The 22039-nt window shown below is 43.5% G+C and overlaps 1 protein-coding gene across 1 annotated transcript in view; it reads right to left on the bottom strand.

Annotated features, from left to right (window-relative positions):
- The window catches only part of HMCN1 (hemicentin 1), a 296199-nt gene that overhangs the window by 139411 nt on the left and 134749 nt on the right, over positions 1–22039 (bottom strand). The window contains exons 15-20 of the mRNA XM_038757640.1: positions 19414–19572; positions 11218–11412; positions 8855–8950; positions 7417–7544; positions 4952–5096; positions 1318–1430 (exon numbers count right to left, since the gene is read on the bottom strand). Of these exons, the coding sequence (XP_038613568.1) occupies positions 1318–1430; positions 4952–5096; positions 7417–7544; positions 8855–8950; positions 11218–11412; positions 19414–19572 (836 nt within the window). The remainder of the gene's footprint in view (positions 1–1317; positions 1431–4951; positions 5097–7416; positions 7545–8854; positions 8951–11217; positions 11413–19413; positions 19573–22039) is intronic.

Below are 22039 nucleotides of genomic sequence, written 5' to 3'. Positions count from 1 at the left end.
TTCCCCCATCCCCAAATATCCAGAAAAGATTGAATATAAGTCTACATAATTTGCTGGTGGTTTTCATGGCGACAGTAATAGGAACCCCATTTTCGATGAGCCAAACTCAAAAATTAGGAAAACCAAAGCTTTGTTTTCCTTGTCCTTCTTGAAAACGCTTTTGGCACTCAACCAAAATGGAAAGCTACAAACTTGAAAAGAGTTGAGGATGGGGTTTCAAAACAAAGAAACAAAGGGAACCGAGTCCTGTGAATGAGAAGACGGACAACGTGTGGCAAACTGCCACGTTCACGCCGAGGTTTTCCACCCGCAGGCTGAAGCGACTGCAGTGTAATGGCACTGTGTAGTCGTACCAGATACACAGCAGGTGGCCCACGGTATTCACTGTGGTCTCACTGCCCATGCCAGCCAGCTGAGTTTCAGGATTGTTATTGGGCCTATCCACCTTGTGGAATACCCTAAGTCAAAAAATGGCCCCACTGAAGGCAAAGGCCATCAGCCGTCCCTGACATTTGGCTGTTACAACCCTCATCTCAATGGGGTGTGGGCCACGCTTGGGGGAGATTATTTCATTCACTCATCCAATCAATCATATTAACTGAGCTCCTACTGTGGGCGGAAAAATGTACTAAGCACTTGGGAGGCTACAACACAACAACAGGCACACAATGCTCACAATGAGCTTACAGCACTGGGCTATTATTGTTACTACTAAGTAATAGCTCCTAAGTACCTAGGTGCCACACTCTCCACTATCACCATTTATCTGTCTATCTTTAAACTCAGTGGCTTCCCTCATCTGAAATTCATTCTAATGTACATCTTCCCCACTATATTGTGAGCTTCTTGTGGGTAGGTGTTATGTCTACTAACTCAACTGGACTCTCCCAAGCACTGTGTCCTGCAAAGTGTAAGCTACTAGTACATACTACTGATTGACTGATTACTGCGCTAACATATCTATACTAATAATATCTGTCATTCAACCAATCAATAGTATTACTCCTGTACTATTATTTGTTGGGAGCCTATTTTTTGCAACCCAGTGGGAATATGCAGAAAGCATAGAAATTGAAGGCAGTCCCCGCCCACAAGGACCTTACGATCTAGTTGGTGAGGAAAACAAAACACTGAAAAATTGCCGGTACTAAAACATTAAAATGAATCCTATCCCTCCCCTCCTTCTACCCACTTCAGAAACAACAAAGTCGCCAATGATCCAAACATTTATACGGGTTCACTCCCTGCTTCACCTGCTGTCCACTCTGGTGGAGGTGATGCAATCATATAACTACAAAACTTAGAGATATAATTTACCTTGGACCAAGCAATGGATGGTTTGGGAACTCCGCTGGCTTTGCACGGCAAAGTGATTGGGACTCCCTCAATTGTACTGAATATTTGCTGTCCATGCTGAATGACTGGCAGAACTAAAAAGAAATGTACATTTCATCATTTATTTAGCCTCCTTCTTACACATATTTTGTCTTTGTGAGTTCTGGGTCGAATTAGACTGAGTCTCATTTTCTTAGCCAGCCAACAAACCTTAGCAATGCTGTAGCTTTTTTATGGAAAAACAGACACTATGATCTGCACGGGAGTGTTCTGAGTAACAGCCAAATTAGGAAGAGAATTACGATCCTTTGGGAGAACTTGATAAAGATTCTTGTCAGAAAGAAGATCCAATAAACTGGCCTTCTTGATATCAATTAAAAGAGAAAAGAAGATGAAAAACATTACATGTTGGCTCTCTAAGAAAGAATTCTCTTCTGAGGGTGACTCATTTAGCAAAGATCTTTGACTGTGAAGTAAACAAACTCTTAATATTTATGCATTGACAATTCCTAGCCACAAATAATGACTCAAAGAATGAGGAGGGAGATGAAAACACTGTCTGGCATGTGGACAGAACTCCGGTTTCATGAGGGTAAAACTGTTCATTTTAGCCAATGGGATTTACCTCCCTGGAAAAGGGGTTGATCAATCTATAGCATTTACTGAGCACTTATTATGTGCAGAGCACTGTTCTAAGCACTTGGGAGAGCGCAATACAAGAGAATTAGCACACTTCCCTAACCACAGTGAGTCCAAGCCAAACTTGAGCAAGTCCACCAGGTGATGGAGTGGAGAAAAAGTTAGGTCGGGAAGCAGGATTTCCTGCCGGTTACTCTTGAGAAGGATCAACGAGCATGTGCAATGGCTTTGGGGGTAATCTTTGGCTCAAAAAGGCATCAGTGGAAAGAAAGGTACAGAAAGAATCTTCAAAAAACTTAATTTGGAGGTCCTCCCTGGCTTGGCCATAAAAGTGTCAATCAGAATTTCCTGACTAAATAAGGTACATTGTCAACTTGGAGAAGCATGTGCCCAAAGAGCACCTGCGGAGGTCATCTAATAGGTGATCCTGTCTCAAAGGCAATTTCTTCCTAAACTGCAGGGTTACGGTGAACGTATGGTGGCCGACCAAGTGAAGAGTCTAGTTATGATAAAGCTTATATTCCCTGTGCTGGAAAACAACTTAGAGTATGATCAATCTACCCCAGGCTTGGTCAAAGAATAAACAGATGAGTCTGGCCATCTAATTGCCAAATAATTGCAGCTGGCATAACTGATTTTTCCAATATTCACTTAAAGTGGACAGATACAAGAGAGGTTGCTTTTGGAGAATTTTGAGAATAGCAGATAATCATTTATGGTGACTGAGTTGGTGTGGAGAGAGTATTGCCTCAAGAACGGCTAGATATCCCTTCTGACTTCTTCCAGCCCTATAATTAGTCAATCCTTCAATGGCATTTACTGAGCACTTTAAATGAAAAGCACTTGTACTAACCGCTTAGGAGAGGATAATACGACAGAGTTGTTAGACACATTCCCTGCTCACACAGAGCTTACGGTCTTGAGAGGGAGGCAGACATCACAGTAAATAAATACATTTTTTATACGTCAGCCTCCAATGCTATGATTTGAAGGTTCAGTGACTTTTTATAGTAATTGGCGCATTTGTTAAGCACGTACTATGTGCCAAGGGCCACTGTGCAAAGGGCCGGGGTCGATACCAAATAATCAGATTGGATACAGCCCCTACCCCACATAGGGTCTAAGTGGGAGGGAGAACAGTTATTTTATCCCCATGATACAGATGAGGAAACTGAGTCATGGAGAAGTTAAGTGACTTGTCCAAGGTCACACAGCAGGCAAGTGAAGCAGTGAGGCCTAGAGGATAGAGGACAGGCCTGATGGCCACAGGACATGGGTTCTAATCCCGGTTTCGCCACTTGTCTGCTGTGTGACCTTGGGCAAGGCACTTAACTTGTCTGTGCCTCAGTTACCTCATCTGTAAAATGGGGATTAAGAGTCCCATGTGGGTCAGGGTCTGTATCTAACCTGATCAGTTTCTCCCTACCCCGGTGCTTAGTACAGTGCCTGGCATAAAATAAGGGCCTAATGCACTATGGGCAGGGAGCCTGCCTGTTAATTCTGTTGTACCATACTCTCCCACGCACTTAGTACAGTGTTCTGCACAAAGTAAGCGCTCAAATACCATCGATTGATCAATTGATTAACAAATACCATAAAAAGCGCTGAGATTAAGAACCCAAGTCTACTGACTCCCGTCCTGGGCTCATTCTATAAGGCTATCCTGCTTCTAAAGCCCCTCAATCTGAACAAGCATTTAGCCACTGAGAAAGAATACTTCTGGGTCCAACTGCTTTTTTTCCCAGGCTCTTGGCTTCTACCCCCGATATTCTTCAATAAATGCAATCTACCTGGCTGTTGCCACATCTGTAAAGGACTCTTCACCGTGGAGAGTTTAGGGAACTCCCCGGACAGCAAAGGAGTTACTTAGGCTTTGCCAGGGCAACCTACAACGTCATGAACAGAAAAAGAACATTCCAACATTTTCACTGAACGGGCTGCTTTTATGCAATGTGTTCGGCATGCAAGAGGCTGGCATCTCTACTCGGTGTCATGGATGTGGCCTCAGAGGAAGTTCAGGACACTTGACTGAATTACAGATGGTTTCCTAGCCAGGACGGCCTTGTTTCACAATCAACAAGAGAAAGCCAGTTCTGGAGAGTATAAAGAGTGCAGCTTGCCTCTCTCGCTTTGAGCTGTATTCCCTTTCATCAATTAACAAACCGCTTACACAAGCACTTGGCAGGTCTCTGGAGCAGACTCCCACTTGGGCCTGCTATGGTCACAGAAGACAGGAGTCTGAAAAAGTCATCAATCTCTGTAGGCTTTTTTCAAACTGCCAAGGCTTCCCTAAGAATGAAACCGATGCCGGTTGATCTCATCGCTAAAAATACCGGTGGATTGGACTGATTCTTGCCTACCAACTTAGTTGCCTGATGGCAAGTAAGGGAAAAATGATAGATGGTTCAGTGGAAGGAACACGGGCTTTGGAATCAGAGGTCACGGGTTCAAATCCCAGCTCCGCCAATTGTCAGCTGTGTGACTTTGGGCAAGTCACAACCTCTCTGTGAGACTGTGAGTCCCCCGTGGGACAACCTGATCACCTTGTAATCTCCCCAACGCTTAGAACAGTGCTTTGCACATAGTAAGTGCTTAACATTATTATTATTATTATTATTATTATTATTATAGAAGTCCTGCTCACGTTGTGGGCAGGGTATGTGCCCACCAACTCTGTTGTGTTGTACTCTCCAAAGGGCTTAGTATAGTCTTCTGCACACAGTAAGTGCTCAATAAATATCATGGATTAATCCCAGATCTGTGACCCTGGGCAAGTCACTTACCCTCCCTGTGCCTCAGTTTCCTCACCTCTAAAATGGGGATAAGATGCCTGTTTCTCCATACCTCTCAGACTGTGGGTGGGGTAGAAACCATGTCTAGTCAAATTGCTGGGTATCTACTGCAGAGCAGGTGTTTCAAGACCATAATTTAACTCAACCAACCTACTGGCAAAGAGGAAAGCTGAGGTGGCTCTTACCAAAAACATTAACTGTGGTAGTTTTGTTGTTAGTCCCGGCAACGTTACTTGCCACACAGGTATATTCTCCTCCATCCAGAAGGCGGACTCTTTCAAGGTGAAGGCTTCCATCGCTGCGAACACTGACGTAAGGATTCTGAACCAACTTGAGAATGGAAAAGATATCGTTGGTTAAGAAATGCAAGGACTTGCCTCATCTAAAGCATTTCAGTTTTCTCTGGTCAAGTCACTGACTTTGCACTCGTTCAAGTATCATTAGAACCCTGAAAATCTCCCCAAATCATGGAAACAGCACACACAATAGATACTGCTCGCATTACAGCAATAGCAGTAACCACTGCTTTTAATCTTGAGAAACCTGACTAGTAATTGCCATTAACATTAATCGAAGATCGTGTACAGAGAAGAGTTGAAACTCCAGTTTCAAGCTTCTGAATATTTTAATGAGTGTTCAACATCCGAATTCCTCTAGCAACTTATCTTTGGCCAGAAGCTGCCCTTTCCCAACCAGAAGGCCCCGTGATGCCTGCCTAGGATGGGTGGGTTTCACTGCACGGTGACCTGGTCATTCTGAAGGGAGAGGGACTAGAACTGAAGACTCGCATCCTGTATAGCACCAAGCAGCATGGGTAACACACAGATGGCTGCTGCCTGTGGCATAATCCCATGGGTGGCTGTCCCAGGACACCCTCCATGACCTGATGGTACTCTCATCCCACACTCTCTTAAAGTCCCAAATTCCCAGAACCATTCTGGGTGTGGGCCCGGTTTAGGCACAAGGACTCGCTTCAGGTAGGAGCTGATCTAGGAAGCCCAATTTTACCTGAGGGAAGGGGGACAAGTGGTTGATGGACATTGGGATATTCCCTCAGAGGACCTGAGCTGCAGGGGAGCACTGAGCCTGGCTCACTCCCTCTGGGACCTTCAAGTTCTCTGCCTAACGCAAGCCTTTACAGGCAATTGCCATGGTGTGTTCCTCAAAAATGAGTCTATCATAAATGGTTGTAACCGCTGGGCACAGTTTCCCTTAGATTCCCATGCAATTGGTTGAGTTCCAATTTGCAATCGGTCCAAATGCGGTAAATGGGCCAGGTGTTAGTTTGAAAAATAAAAACACTGGAGGCAGGGGAGAAATGGGATAGTAGAGTTTGGGGGATGGGAAGTGGGGCGAGAAGAGGGAAGAATGAGAAGGGAGTGGAATGAGGAGAAGGAATTGCTTTCCTGGGAGGGATTGGACACAGTTTTAGAGATGGACCTTAGAGATGCTGAGGTAAGTCACTGGACAGCACAGGCCGTATTCCTGGGGTGACCCCTCCTTGTAGGGTGGCAATAACTCGGGGGACTCTTGAACTAGAGGTCCTTGTGTGGTTTGGAGTCATAGATGTTCCTGGGCTACAAGGACCGGACTCACTTGCTCCTTACAGGTTGCTGCGAGGAGCAAAGATTTCTTTTTAAAATGGCATTTGTTAAGTGCTAACTATGTACTAAGTGCTGGGTAAATACAAGCCAATCAGATTGGACACAGTCCCTGCCCCACATGGGACTCACAGACAATCCCCATTTTACAAATCAGGGGACTGAGGCACAGAGAAGTTAAGTGACTTGCCCAAGGATACCCAGCAGACAAGTGGCAGAGACGGGATTAGAACTCAGGTCCTCTGATTCCCAGGCCCGTGCTCTATGCACTAGACCATGCTGCTTCTCAATACCCAATCACAGTACTTTGTAGAAACAGATATCTTTCTCCTTAGGGTATTGACATTTTACACTATCCTGTACATATAGCATAAGAAGCTTTAAGTGATGTGAAAGGGAGAAAATACTGCTTTACATTGGGAAATGAAGTTAATGACGTGATTTTACGCTGAATGTACACATCTTGATGTTGAGGAAATTATGCCATTAACCATTTCTCCACCCTATAGCCTCAAATAGCCCAACCGCTTAGAATGTGAAATATAAATAGATTTTTATTTCTGTTGAAAACCGAGACATCAGGGTCCCATCCCAAACTTAGACACCTTCTCATTCCTTCCCATCAATTGTGAGAACTTGTATATGAGTTACTGGGGGCGGCAGGGCAAGGGGAGTTGTAGAGTTCAAGTCCTCGAGCACTTTGGAACATCCTTTCTACAAGCTCCAGAATGAGAATTAAATTAGGCATAGACTAAACACGCCCCAGCTCCGATATGGAAAGTCCAACACAGAGTGAGCAAGGTCAGCAGGGAGTTGATGCAAGGTATGCTGTCCATTGTACCCAGAACTGTCCCAATTTCAGAACATTGGTATATTTTTCTACAGAAATCCAGGGCTGTCCAAGTTAAATCAGTGCATAAAGCCAGCCAAGGCATAATGAAGGGCTTCCCATTGCATTTTGACATTTTTGGGGTCGTAATGTCTTTCCTTTGCCTCCAACAGAGTATGAAGCCAAAAAAACTACACATAGAAGCATGTAGTCCGCTTACCACTGCTGAGTTCTTAATCCACCGACGTTCTGGAATTGGATTCCCAGCCAACAGGATGCAAGGCAAAGTGAGTTCCTGCCCTTCAACTACATTGGCCACGGTAGGTCCGATCCCAATGAGAGGAGCAACTAAATCCAAAAGAGCAATGGGGATTTATATCAGAGCTCCACCCAAGAGCAAGACAAACTATCTTCATCATAAATGAACTCTATAGAAGAGGGTAAAACAACTGCAGGGCCGATGGATTTTTTTGGATCAGAATTGCAAAAAGATGGTTTCCAGGGATCTGGATTTCCGAGCAGGGAATGGCTTGACCATGAAAAACAAAGGTCACAGCAGCCAGTTTTATTTATACATCTGGATTGGACTGGAGGCCCTGGGTTCGTATCTTAGACGAAGTCTAATTTCCCCACTTAGCTTATGGGATCCTTGAGGGCGGTAACCATTTCTTTACCGCTGGACTCTGCACAAAGCATATTTTCCAATAAATGCTGTCGATGATACAGGGTATTTGGATAGAAACCAAAGACTAAACCACGAGGCCCAAGGTGAATTTCCAAATAGAATAGTCCAGGCTAGGCCCTGCATGAGACAACTTCGGTGGTCGCCAATAAGATAAGGGGAACCTTAGCTTGAGAAGTCCAGAGGTGAAACACACTAACACAGTCCGAGCAGTGATGGAAGGACAAGCTTATCCTCGGACTCAGAAAATGTTCTGAGAGTCCATATGACTAACTCCTTCTACCCTCTTTAAAGCTGGGGAGAGTTGATGGCTCTCAGGAAGACAATCGTTAGCTGAATAAAACCTTCCGATTTTCCCCTGGAGACTGTGGTTTCACCATTCACCCACCTGAAAGCAGAGGTGCGGACACAGTAACTTTTCAAGATACCTTTCTGACTGTAATTCTATACTTTGGAACTATACATCACCCAAAACGTGTGTGGCCTAATGGAAAGAGCGAGGCCTGGGGGTCAGAGGACCTGGGCTCTAATCCCGGCTCTGCCAATTGCTTGCTGTGTGACCTTGGGCAAGTCACATAACTTCTGTGTCTCAGTTACCTCATCTGTAAAATGGGGATTAAATTCCTTTTCCTTCTACTCAGTCTGTGAGCCCCATGTGGGACAGGGACTGGATCCAATCGGATTAACTTGTCTCTACCCCAGCACTTAGTAACAGGGCTTGACACGTAGTCAGTTCTTAAATACAGTAATAATTGTTTTCACATCAACATCACAGTTTTCAAAACCTTCAACCTCTGAGCCTTTTGGCTCTGAATTCCACAAGTTAACTGAATTGTCATTAAACAGTGGTCCAGGATATTTAGGAACTAATAAAGCAGAGTTATCCCAAGCACTTTACATTCAACAAATATAATTTTCAGAAATGGTGAGTGAGAATTAATTTGCTAGATAAATATGGCTGTCCAGCGTGACTTACCAAGCCCTGTCACTTTTATGGTAGCCTGGATCTGGATCTTCCCAAATTGATTTTCAGCTTCACAAAGGTAAGTGCCCTCATCAGTGGCCCATAAGTCTAAAAGGAAGGGAAAGGAAAAGGCTTACCCAAAAACAATATTATTTCAAACCAAATAGTCTTATAAATGGTTTCCCTATTTTGATGAGCCTATTAACCTGAGGAATCTGGCAAGATCTCTCTGCTGCCATTCCCTTTAGGGGAAATACTCAGATATTGTACTGAGTATGCACTCCCACATATTTGCCCTCTTCAATACACTGGTCTGCACACAGTAAGCATTCAATAAATATTACGGATTAAATACCATTGATTGACCTCTTCTTTACACCCAACCCATACCTTCACTGTTCTGCCAAGCAAAGCAAATATTGTTCTCCTCAATGAGATACCTTCTGTGCAATTTGGGGACTATTACCAATTAATCAATCAAATGTGCTGTTTACTGTGTGCGGAGCACTGTACTAAGCGGTTGGGAGCATACACTATAACAGAGTTGGTAGACATGCTCCCTCCCCACAACAAGCTTACAGTCTAGAGAGGGGAGACAGTCATTAAAGTGAATAAATTATGGATATGTGCATAAGTGCTGTGGGGCTGAGGGAGAAGTGATAAAAGGGAGCAAATCCAAGTGCAGTCAATGTGCTATTTATTGAGTGCTTACTGGGTATAGAACAAAGTACTAAGCACTTGGCAAAGTGCAATATAATAGAGTTGGCAGACACAATCCCTACCCACAAGGAGCTTACAGTCTACAGGGGAAGACAGAAATTACAGACAGGGGAAACAGTAGAGTATAAAGATATTTACAGAATGCTGTGGGGCTGAGTTATCAGAGTGCTAAAGGGGTATTAGCATTTATTATTTTTCATGCATCTCTTGTTACTTTATTAAAGATGTTTCTATATTTCCAATGAATAAAGACACTTATTTCCTCATTTTTGCTCAAAAAGAAGACTGAACCAAAGAAAAAACATCTGTTCACTATTCTGGAGAAATGTTTACACACAATTAAGATTCAAAAAGAATGCTTAATAACCAAATGGTCAGAGTTTAGCTTCTAATTTTCTGAGGGCTTCATCATGACAATGAGACTTGCCTAAGCATACAGGGAATGAGCTAACTCCTTCCAGAAGACCCGAGGAAGGTCTGGGAGAAAAGAACAGTATGGTGAGCCCTGATCTGGCAAGGGCTATTTCCTAATTTGTTAGGCAATAAGCTCGGTCGAAGCTTTCGGTAGACGGAGGAGCCGAACAGCAAACCCTGCTATGGCTAGGCAGCCTGACTTGGTGTACGGGGGCGTCCTTAAATCTGAAGTCCAAGGACTGGACCATCAGCTGGAGCTCACTGATGAGCAAGGAGCTGAAGCAAATGCAGGACCCATGCAAATACCCCAGAAAAGCTGCAGATCCTTTCCCACGAGACATCACTCAACTACGATCACCCTAATGTAGGGTTTTCCAGTTGGTGAGTTGCCTGGATGAGAGTTGTCCTTGCCCAATAGCTTAAGCTTTTGGGCTGAATGACAAGTTGTCAAAAATTAGACAACTGAGGATCAAGCACTGGAAACTATAAGCCATTAAAAATGTCAACCACAGAAATTCAATCGACAAAATCAATTACCGACAGAATTCATCAGGATTACAATCGGGATTTGATGACTGGTTCTGTTGACTCGACATGTCAATGACTTAATGAATCTTGACTGAAATATGCATGACTACCCTGTAATGGCAGTTTGACAGTAGACAACTGAGGATCAAGCACTGGAAACTATAAGCCATTAAAAATGTCAACCACAGAAATTCAATCGACAAAATCAATTACCAACAGAATTCATCAGGATTACAATCGGGATTTGATGATTGGTTCTGTTGACTTGAAATGTCAATGACATAATGAATCTTGACTGAAATATGCATGACTACCCTGTAATGGCAGTTTGCTCATTTATTAGACTACCTGGCCTCTCTAAGGAAAGCCACGAGGAACTCAAGATAAATTAGTCAGTAATCAAAAGCCATATGATTAATGATTATAATTTACACTTCTCCAACATTCTGGTCAAGGAGACAGCAAGTGCAACTAACTCACTAATCCCCACATGACCTGGAATGATTCTTATTTTACAGTCAGGAAACTTGAGAGTTGGAAAGAGTTCTTCTCAGGCAGCCTTGGCCAACTAGCAGCAGAGTTGAAAGGGAAGCTAGACTCTCTAACCATAGCTGAACAGATCCAAAATATACTACGGAGAGAAATAAGCTTTTTCCCCACTTTCATGAATTCTATTAAGAAGGCTTTTCATGCCCACATTATCTTCTACCTACTGGTAAAAGACAGCGCTCCTGTTGTTAGTTGACTGATGGAGCTGACGGCAAAGGGTCGTGAGAAAAGTGGCGTGTTGTCCAACCGCCGCCATTTGATCTTGGGTTCTGGGTAACCGTGAGCTGAGCAAGGTAACGTCAAGTTGGAGCCAATTTCCACGGATACGTCGTTAGGTTCCTGGGTGAAAACTGGGGGAGCTGAAAAGAGAATCAGAGCACAGAAAGTCTAAACAATATTAGTAATAGTATTTGTTCAGTGCTTACTATGAGCCAGGTATTGTACTAAGCTCTGGGGTGGATACCAGCAAATCAGGTTGGAAACAGTCCCTGTCCCGCATGGGCTCACAGTCTCAATCCCCATTTTAACCAATGAGGTAACTGAGGCACAGGGAACGTAAGTGACTTGCCCCAAGTCACACAGCACACAAGCGGTGAAGCCAGGATTAGAACCTAGGTCCTTCTGACTCCCAGTCCTGTGCTCTAGCCACTAGGCAATGCTGCTTCTCAACAGAAATGGAAATAAGGGCCAACTTTTGAGTCCAGTATGATAAAGAAAAGCTTTAGGTTTTATTGAACCACACTGAATTTCCATTGGCTCTTTATTAAGCATAACTAATTCCATCCTAAAAGCCTACCAGAGAGTTTCTGATGTTTCAAATGGAGAAACTGAGGCGCAAGGAGACTGATCTCTTAGCTCAAGGTGACACAATCAGCCATTAAACTTCAGAGTGAGCAACTCAAATCGACGACTCCAACTATGACTAATAATTAGGTTAGTATTTGTTGAGCACTTCCTATGTGCTAAGCACAGGGTTCATAAGAAGATAATCTACTTTCACCAGTAAAAATCCTATCCAAGGAGTCTTCTAATTTTCTGTTAAATAATAAACAAAATTCCATTCCTGTTCTGGTAAGACTTTGTTATTGCTCTTTCCTAACTTAGTTTTGTTTTCATTTTTATCTTTTTCCAATAAAGATGTTTTCTGAGTCCAAATTGTTCCAACTAGACAAGATGGGAGCCGTGGACGCTTCCCTAGAGTTTACTTTACAATATGTTTTTAATTGAACCCAAAGTAAACCTTGCAAAAAACATTACAACTTAGCAATGTGCTTAAAGAGGTCTGCTTAGGACTTGCGTTTTCATCAATCTGCCTATTGATTTAACCCCAAAGGTAGGCTTAGCTGATCTAAGCATGGCATAATGGGTAGAGCATCGGCCTGGGAGTCGGAAGGTCCTGAGTTCTAATCCTGACTCTGCCACTTGTTTGCTGTGTGACCTTGGGCAAATCACTTCACTTCTCTGGGCCGGCTCATTACCTCATCTGTAAAATGGAGATTGAAATTGTGATCCCCAAGTGAAATGTGTTCAACCTAATTTGATGGTATCCACCCCAGCACTTAGTACGGAGCCTGGCACATAGTAAGCGCTTCACAAACACCACATTCATTTTTATTACTACCATTATTATTATTATTATTACTAAGAAATCTCAATAACTGAAGCAGCCTTTCACAGTCAAGTTCCTTAACATCCTGGTTATTGTATGCCCTGGAGTAGGTACCAAACCTGTGGCCAATTGAGTACTGTGGGCAGTCATCATCATCAAAGGGATTTATTGAGTGCTTACTGTGTGTAGAGCACTGTACTACACAGTTGGGAGGTAAAAATAAGACAGAGTTGGTGAACACATTCACTGCCAACAACGAGCTTACAGTCTAAAGGGGGTTCAGAACAGCAGCTCCACTGTGGCTCTACTTTTGTTGCTTCCCCTTTTCCTCCCCTCTCCTTCTGCCTTTAGATTGTAAGCAAGGAAGGGGGCCTTCTTGGGGCGCATATCATCATCATCATCATCAATCGTATTTATTGAGCGCTTACTGTGTGCAGAGCACTGTACTAAGCGCTTGGGAAGTACAAGTTGGCAACATATAGAGACAGTCCCTACCCAACAGTGGGCTCACAGTCTAAAAGAGAGGATAGAGAGGATGGTTGAGGGTTGGGTGGTAGTAAAGCAGGGGGAGACTCAGGCAGATTTCTGGAAGACGTCATTATGTTCTACTGCAGGCCAGGCGTAACAAATGCCATGTCCCATGCCTCAAAGGAGCCTCCCTAAAGACACGGCCGTACCATTTTTCCCCACCTCAGAGTGGCCAAATGTCTGGAGCTGGCCCTGTCCCTGTCCCCTCTCTCTGCCCTGTACCAGATTCAGGTCAGGAAATGTTGAACAAGTGAAATGGGTAGATAACAGAATACCATTTCATCCTGCATCACTGATTGTAAAGGATTTGATATGAGTGGAAAGAACACAGGCTCAGAGAACCTGGGTTCTAATCTCAGCTCCGCCACTTGTCTGCTGTACGACCTTGGGCAAGTCGCTTCACTTCTCTTTGCCTCAGTTCCCTCATCTGTAAAATGGGGATTACGGCTGTAAACACTATTTGGGACAGGGATTACGTCCAACCTGATTATCTTGTATCTATCCCAGAACTTAGTACAGTGCTTGGCAAATAGTAAGTGCTTAACAAATACCCTTTAAAAAAAAAAAAGATACAACCCAGCTGTTGAACCAGAGGAAAGAGCACTGGTCTGGGAAACGGGAGAACAGGGTTCTTGTCCTGCTGGCTGTAGCTGTGTTGTGCCTGGCTGTAGCACGTGACTGGCTAATGTGTGTGCAAACGGCACGTGCATTTCTCAGTGTGCTGTACTACTTGTTTGCTGCAGTCCGTATCCCAGCAGGAACAAGGCTGACAAAGATGAGACAACAAAAGGGACACCACCCAGTTCACTTAACCCTATAATCAAATCCTCTGGGTAAGACCAAAGTGCAACTATCTTTTCTAATGGGAGACTCCATCCCCTATTACTACGTATTAATAATAATAATGGTATTTTAAGGGCTTACTATGCACCAAGTACTGCGTTAAACACTAGAGAGCATACAAAATAATCACCAAGGACATAGTTTACATGGAACTCACAATCTAGAGGGGAGAGAAGGCAAGCATCTAATTCTTATTTCACAGACAAAGAAACAGAGCCACAGAGAAGCTAAATGATCTGCCCGAGATCACACCACGGGTAAGTGGCGAAGCTGGGATTGGAACCCTGGCCTTCTGATTCCCTTCCCTATGCTCTTTCCATTAGGCAACGCTGCTCCTCTATATCATACACAAATGAAAAAGGCAACAAAGACAGAGGATCATAAGCTTTGTTGCCATCTTTGCCCAAACATGAAGTATTAGCTCGCTCCATTTTTATAGAATAATAATAATGGTATTTGTGTTAAGCGCTTATTATGTGCCAAGCACTGGGGGAATACAAGGTAATCAGGTTGTCCCATGTGGGGCTCACAGCCTTAATCCCTTTTTACAGATGAGGCAACTGAGGCACAGAGAAGTTAAATGGCTTGCCCAAAGTCACACAGCTGAAAAGTGGCAGAGGCAGGATTAGAACCCATGACCTCTGACTTCCAAGCCCGTGCTCTTTCCACTCGGCCACGCTGCTAGAAATACCCACACCATGTGTCAGGTTAAAATGTGGTTTTTGAGCCACAAGGGATGGAGAGCAATTTTTGAATGGAGTGAAAGACAGTTCTACTAATGATGGCTTTACTAGCACTTACCACATGCAACACAACAGGGTAAACTAATGATACAGCAGGGTAAAAAACTCTTCCCTGATGCTAGGTGTGGTCATCTCATATCGAAGTACAAGTATGACAATCAATCGATGAATCCAATGAATTGTAACCAATGCAGTCAACCAATCTGGTTCACTTGGGTCAAATCCTTATACCTCTATTTCCTTTTATTTTTTTTTCCTTACTCATCAGTAATTCTAGCAGACAGTTAACCTAATTTAACTGTCCCACGGGCCTGGGAGTCAAAAGAACCTGGATTCTAGTCGCGGGCTCTGCCACTTGTCTGCTGTGTGTCCTCAAGCAAGTCACTTCACTTCTCTGTGCCCCAGTTACCTCATCTGTAAAATGGGGATTAAGACTGTGAGCCCCATGTGGGACAGGGACTGCGTCCTACCTGATTACCTTGTATCTACACCAGCACTTAGTACAGAGCCTAGGACACAGTAAGTGCTTAACAAATACCATAAAAATATAGATAGCAGGCACAAGAGGGGCAGAGTCCTGTCTCCAGCAGTCTATGAATGGCAGTTACTGAATACCTACTGCTGTTCTCTCAGTGACACACATTCATGGGATGCAATCTCACTGCATCACATCAACTTCAAACCAAAGGACAACTCTCCTCCCACGACTGAGGGTGAAGCATTACACTCCATCAATGGTATTTATTGAGCTCTTACTTTGTGCTGAGCACTGAGCTAAGAACTAAGGAGAATACAGTTGGCAAACACAATCCCTGCCCTCCAGGAGCTGACCTACTGAGGGAGGTTGGTGTGGGAGGGCACAACTTAAGCAAGAGGCCCATTCATGGCCCTCAAGGAGATTGAAAGCAGATTTTTAGAAGATTGTGAGCCATACCTCATAAGAAACCTGTCTAATAGGATGGTGTTGAATCTACGCTCCTCACTAAGCACAGTGCTTGGCACACAGAAAGCACCTAAAATATACCACAATTATTATCATTATTATTATATCACTGAGTCATGCACACCCGGTAACAGCCAGTGTGTGATTAATACAACAGATCTGCCATTGTCAGATCTGGATCAATTCGCTTCCCACAATTCAGAGTTCATTCAGAGAGCACATTCGTATGTTCACCATGGATTCATGTATAATTATAAAATTCTAAAATGAAACCATTAATTCATAAATTAAAATCTGTCCATAGCAGAGGGGTAGTACGATTTGGCTATATTTGGCCTATATCATTACCTATATTAACCTGTTAAAATCACATCTCCTCCAGGAAGCCTTCCCTGATTAATCTCTCCTCTCCCCACCCCACTGTCTCTCCTTTATGTGCTGCCTATGTGCTTGGGTCTGTACTTCCTAAGCACTTTGACAGTCACTCATTGATGTACATATTCTAACACTCTGTTACTTCCCCTATCTGTAATTTTTTTTAAATTTCTGTTTCCCCTACCAGCCTATAAGCTTCTTGAGGGCGGCGATTATTTGTCTACCAACTCTACCGTACTCTTCCAAACATGTAGTAAAGTGCTCTGCACACTGTAAGTGCTCCATAAACACCACATATTAATTGGGCTTACATTTCACCTGCTCCTGCACAATACCAAAGGGCTGAACCTAGATAGGGCTAGATAAACCTAGATTCCCTGGCCATGAACAGATTGCATGAGCACAATAATAATAATGATAATAATTACGGCAATTATTAAGCGCTTACTATGTGCAAAGCACGGTTCTAAGCGCTGGGGAGGTTAAAAGGTGATCAGGTTGTCCCACGGTGGGCTCATAGTCCTAATCCCCATTTTACGGATGAGATAACTGGGGCACAGAGAAGTTAAGTGACTTGCCCAGAGTCACACAGCTGACAATTGGCAGAGCCGGGATTTGAACCCACGACTTCTGACTCCAAAGCCCGGGCTCTTTCCATTGAGCCACGCTGCTTCTCTAAGGAAAAGAAAAATAATTGCAATCAAAGGCAGATGGACCATCTTGCCCTTTAGCTCATTTTGCACAATTCTCCTCTTTGTTTACTAAAGTGATAATTACAAATAGACATTAACTATGGCAACTCTCACATCCCATGGTGCAAACCACAGACTGATACAAGACTTTCCCCCTTCCCCATGGAGCCAAACATAATGCTGATGATCTGCCTGACCACAAAGCATCAAACCAAGGACAAAGAATCAAACCCAGCACAGAGAGGAATGCTACAAACACAGTATCTGCCAATCCGGAGCTTTTGGTCGCCATCCTTCCTTTCCTCAAGACATCTTGGCCTTCCCTCCCCTGTAACTTTTTTCTGAGGAGAATGAGGCATGTTTACAATGTTCCATGCGGTCAAGAATGGCCAAGAAAAAAAGCTGCGGTGGTGGAAAAAAAAGAACACTGAAAACAACCAGGAATGCTATTAAAGTACCTTCTAATTTTCCTAACCTTCATTTCCTTGATCTCAAATATTGGAACTATAAAAACAAAAAAACTGAGTACCCTAAATTTGCACAGATAACCAGAGATCTTCTCAGAGATTGAAAAGCAGCGTGGCTCAGTGGAAGGAGCCCGGGTTTGGGAGTCAGAGGTCATGGGTTCTAATCCCAGGTCTGTCACTTGTCAGCTGTGTGACTTTGGCAAGCCACTTAACTTCTCTGGGCCTCAGTTCCCTCATCTGGAAAATGGGGATGAAGAATGTCAGCCCCACGTGGGACAACCTGATCACCTTGTATCCCCCCCAGTGCTTAGAACAGTGCTTCACACATAGTAGGCACTTAAATACCATCATTATTTAAAGAGTCACCTTCTAGACAATCATATTTATTGAGCGCTTACTGTGTGCAGAGCACTGTACTAAACACTTGGGGTAGTAAAATATAACAATGCAAAAAGACATATTCCCTGCCCACAATGAGTTTACAGTCTAGAGGAAGCCTAGATGAGGGAGAGGCCTACAATAGATGTCCTTTGGATGGTTTGTCCAGGGAGATGTTTCTTGTGGAGTCAAATTGAGATTGGAAAAAAAGTGCGTGCAAATAATTGCATTCTCCTTTTTGAAGGTAAGAGCACACCAACTGGTTGACAATCATGTTTAATCCTTAAACAATGCAAGAACAACAGATAGAGCTTTTATTTTTTAAGCCATTCCAAGTAAATTCTCAGGATTTAATCTAATCCCATTATTTTTAATGAGTTAAAATTGAATAACCAACCATTACATTTTATAACACATCCATGACCACAGCTTTGCTGGCATTTTTCAAAAAGACAGCTTCAGTGCTTCAACAATTAAACACACCATCCTAAGAGGCAGCAAGCTATTCAGAGTACTGCAACTTAAAAATATACGACTATATATGACCCACCCAACATCGTGGGAGATAAGGCAGGACCAGAGGCCAGGAGTCTGGGATCCTTTCCAAGACCACTTAGGAAAGGAGGCAAATGCTGGGATGGATTGGAAGACATGGATGTCTGGGAGAGAAACACAGTAGCGCCCCATCCCGTGGTACCAACTCAACAGATCGTAGCCATACTTTAGTGGGTTCCAAACTCACTTCTCTGCTTTTGTTTAACCTGCTTAGTCCGTTTGGGCAGCTAACAGGTCTGACCCACAATTTGGAGGTTATTATTAGTAGTCTCCCCACCAACCTGCCATTACCACCTCTCCACCAACAACAAATCACTCACGGAGGAAGAATCCATTGGCTTTCGGGGGACTGGGGGTAGGGGAGGAGAGATTAGAAAACAGGGGACTCTTCTAGGATCAGGAGGGGATAAGAAACCATGTTGTCCGGTGACATGACCATCCTCCTGAGTGCTGGTATGATGTGGAAAGTTAGTGGTGCTCAGGACTCCCCTCAAATCATTACAACCACACTTCTGGGTCTAATGCATGGAAATGACTATCTTCTACAGAGGACATTTGGACCAAACCAAACTGAAGACTCCTTAAGAGCAAGGGTTACGTCTTTTGGTGAATACCTTTAAGCGCTACATAGCGTGCTGGGAAAATAGGAGTACTTAATTTGATAAGGGTGGTGATAATGATAATAATAATGATGGCATTTATTAAGTGCTTACTATGTGCAAAGCACTTTTCTAAGTGCTGATGATCCTTTGTGTGTCCACAGTTCTGAATAAGCCTCAAGGTCAACCAGGAATTCTCACAGTTCGGCCCATGAGATTCCAGTTCTGAAGAAAATCTTGCCTAATGATGCCAATCTCGCTGAACAAGGGAAACTAGAAGTTTCTAAGTCTGAGTGATGGACAGAGATGAAAGATAGAAATGGACCTGACACACCACTGATCACATAGGTAGGTAGAGCATGACCCAAATCATACATACTCAGAGGTAACAAGAGGAACAACTGTTAACCTAAGTAAACTGAAAATAAATGAATGAATAACGTAATTCAACATAAATGCTAATCGGCAGCTGGGTTGCTATGCCCTGAGAACTGGGGATTAATTGGGGAAATGTCTCCTGGAATAACCGCCACTTTAGGAAGGCTTTGAAGGAGCAGGAAGTTCAAAGCAAGGGGAAGAGAGTGGGAAAGGTGGTCATGAGAGCCGCTTGATGGGATGGGATACTCACAGCCAACATCTAATGTTATTTGGCCCGTTGCTCTTCCGGCTTCATTGGTGGCTACACAAGTATAATCCCCAGCATCCAAATCTTGTGTTTCTTTAATCTGCAAAAGCCCCTTCTGAGAGTCAATAATCAGAAATACTGAAGGCCTCAATTCAAGATCTCCTACAATGGGGGAAAAGAGAAAAGAGAAGAGAGAGAGAGAGAGAGAGAGAGAGAGAGAGAGAGAGAGAGAGAGAGAGAGAGAGAGAGAGAGACCATTATTTCCATAACTGCTTGAGTAAACGTTAGTTTGTACCAATTTAGTTGCCAAATTCATTTTATGCCATTTGATTATGAGACTCCTGCATAAGACTTTCCAAAAACAAAGTTAATAAATCATTTGAAAATGAAGAGTAAGTTTTGCAGGCCGTGCACTTACATAGGGAAATCTAAGAGCAGAACAGTTTTCATAATTCATCACCCTCACAATAAAAACACCTCCCACAAAATTAAGTATTCTCAGACACATAGAAAATGGTGCACTAAAGTTATATTGAAATGATTTCCAAATATTAGGCTGAGAAGCCTCCCCTGACTAATATCAATCCACCACCCACAGTTCTTAAATATCTTCATCCTATCAACCATACTTATTGAGTGTTTACTGTGGGCAGAATATTGTACTAAGCACTTAGGAGAGTACAGTATAACTGAGTTAGTAGACACATTCCTTGCCCACAGGGAGATTACAGTCCAGAGAGGGAGAAGACATTTATATGAATAAATAAATTATGGATATGTCCACAGCTGTGGGGTTGAAGGTGGGGGGAATATCAAGTGCCCAAACTGCTCAAGTGCAAGGGTGAAGCAGAAGTGAGAGAGCAGAGGATATGACGGTTTAATCAGGAGAGACCTCATGGAGGAGATGTTGTTTTAACAATGTTCTGAAGGTGGGAAGAATGATGGTCTGTCAGATATGAAGGGGGAGGGACAGTGACAGAGTGTGGGAAAGGGATTAACGACCAGAGAGATGAGACTGAGGTACAGTGACTAGTAGGTTGGCATTTGAGAAGCAAAGTGAGCATGCAGGGTTGCAGTAGGCGAGCAGTGAGGTAAGATTGGGAGGGGGGGCAAGGTGACTGATGGTTGCTCAATTGGAGGTATCAACCAGACATCCAAGTAGAAACGTCCTGAAGGCAGGCGGAAATACGAGACTGCAGAGGAGAAAGATCAGGACTGGAAGATACAGATTTGTGAATCATCCACCCAGAGATGGGAATTGAAAGCCATGGAAGTGACTGAGTTCTCCAAGGGAGTGGGTGTCCAAGGAGACTCAGAACTGAGCCTTGGGGGACTCCCACAATTAGGGTGTGGCAGACAGAGAAGGAGCCTGCAAAAGAGCCTGAGAATGAGCAGCCGGAGAGATAGGAGGAGACCCAGGAGCGGACAGTGTCAGTGAAGCCGAGGTTGGATAATGTTTCCAGGAGAAGGGGGTGGTTCAGGGTAGAAGTCAAGGCCAAATAGAATGGAGTAGAAGCCTTTGGATTTGACAAGAAGATCACTGGTGATCTTTGAGAAGGCGGTTTTGATGGAGTAGTTCTTTTTCTGCTTTTCTTTATATTGCTGCTACTATTTCTAAGTAACTGTAATTCTGGTCTGTCTATCCCTGGGACTGCAACCTCCTGAAGGACAGTGACGATTCGGCTTGGTTCTGGTGTACGCTCCCAAGTGCTCAGTGTGGTGTTTTGCACTCAGTAGGCTCTCAATAAAGAGCACTGATGGTGAGGAGACATTCTCAGTTCTAGGATCACTCAGCGCTAGGGGTCTGTAGGAATTATGTAGAGAAATCTGTAACTGGCAGACCTGCTAATAGTGAAAATAGTGCCTAAAGACCATGGAGAAAGGACACCATCCAATGACACAGTGTGCTGAACAAAACGTGTGCAGAACTAATGCTATTTTGGATTAATATTGTGTCAGGGAGCTTGTTTTGTGTTGCACTAATGTAGACGGGAACAACCTTTCTGGTAAAACTCATGTTACTGTGAATGATACTGTGTGGGAGGAACATGTTTTGTAATGGATTTAAGCCACGCTGGAAGACTGATGTTGAGAAAATTAATGAGAAAATAATGTTTCTACAGTTTTGAAATATGAAACAGTGAAGGACTGGGTTATGAACTGTGAGTTGGTACATGGGGGAGCGGAGGAAAAGGGAGGGAAGAGAGGGAATCAGGAAATCCAAAACCGCAACAGAAAGCCAACAATAAGCCAACGGTCATGGCGCTATGGAGATACCTAGCTCAGCTTCCAAGAGGAAAGGGGAACCCAGGAAATTCTGTGACTCCCAGGTTACTGGAAAAAGCACCAATTGGCCCAATGCAAGGAGAAAGACTTTTTTTTATTATTATTAAACAGAGTCCCAAATATAAAGTATTATATTAGTAGCCAGCTGCTAGTGCCAAAACAAAGTTCCAAAAGAGAATAATAGTAATCCCCTCCAGCTTGCTACCACATAATATGAGAGAATGGGAGAAGCAAAGAAAGGAACGTCTATAAGCCGCTGAGAAATTATCATAAATAAAAGCAGATGATGTTGACATAAACTTTCCCCCCACAAGAGAGGTGGAGTGTGACCTTGCTGTTCATC

This window comes from Tachyglossus aculeatus, chromosome 16, assembly GCF_015852505.1.
Source record: "Tachyglossus aculeatus isolate mTacAcu1 chromosome 16, mTacAcu1.pri, whole genome shotgun sequence".
Classification (NCBI taxonomy): domain Eukaryota; kingdom Metazoa; phylum Chordata; class Mammalia; order Monotremata; family Tachyglossidae; genus Tachyglossus; species Tachyglossus aculeatus.
Note: the sequence above shows the minus strand (reverse complement) of the source record. Positions and strands in the feature narration are given on the sequence as shown.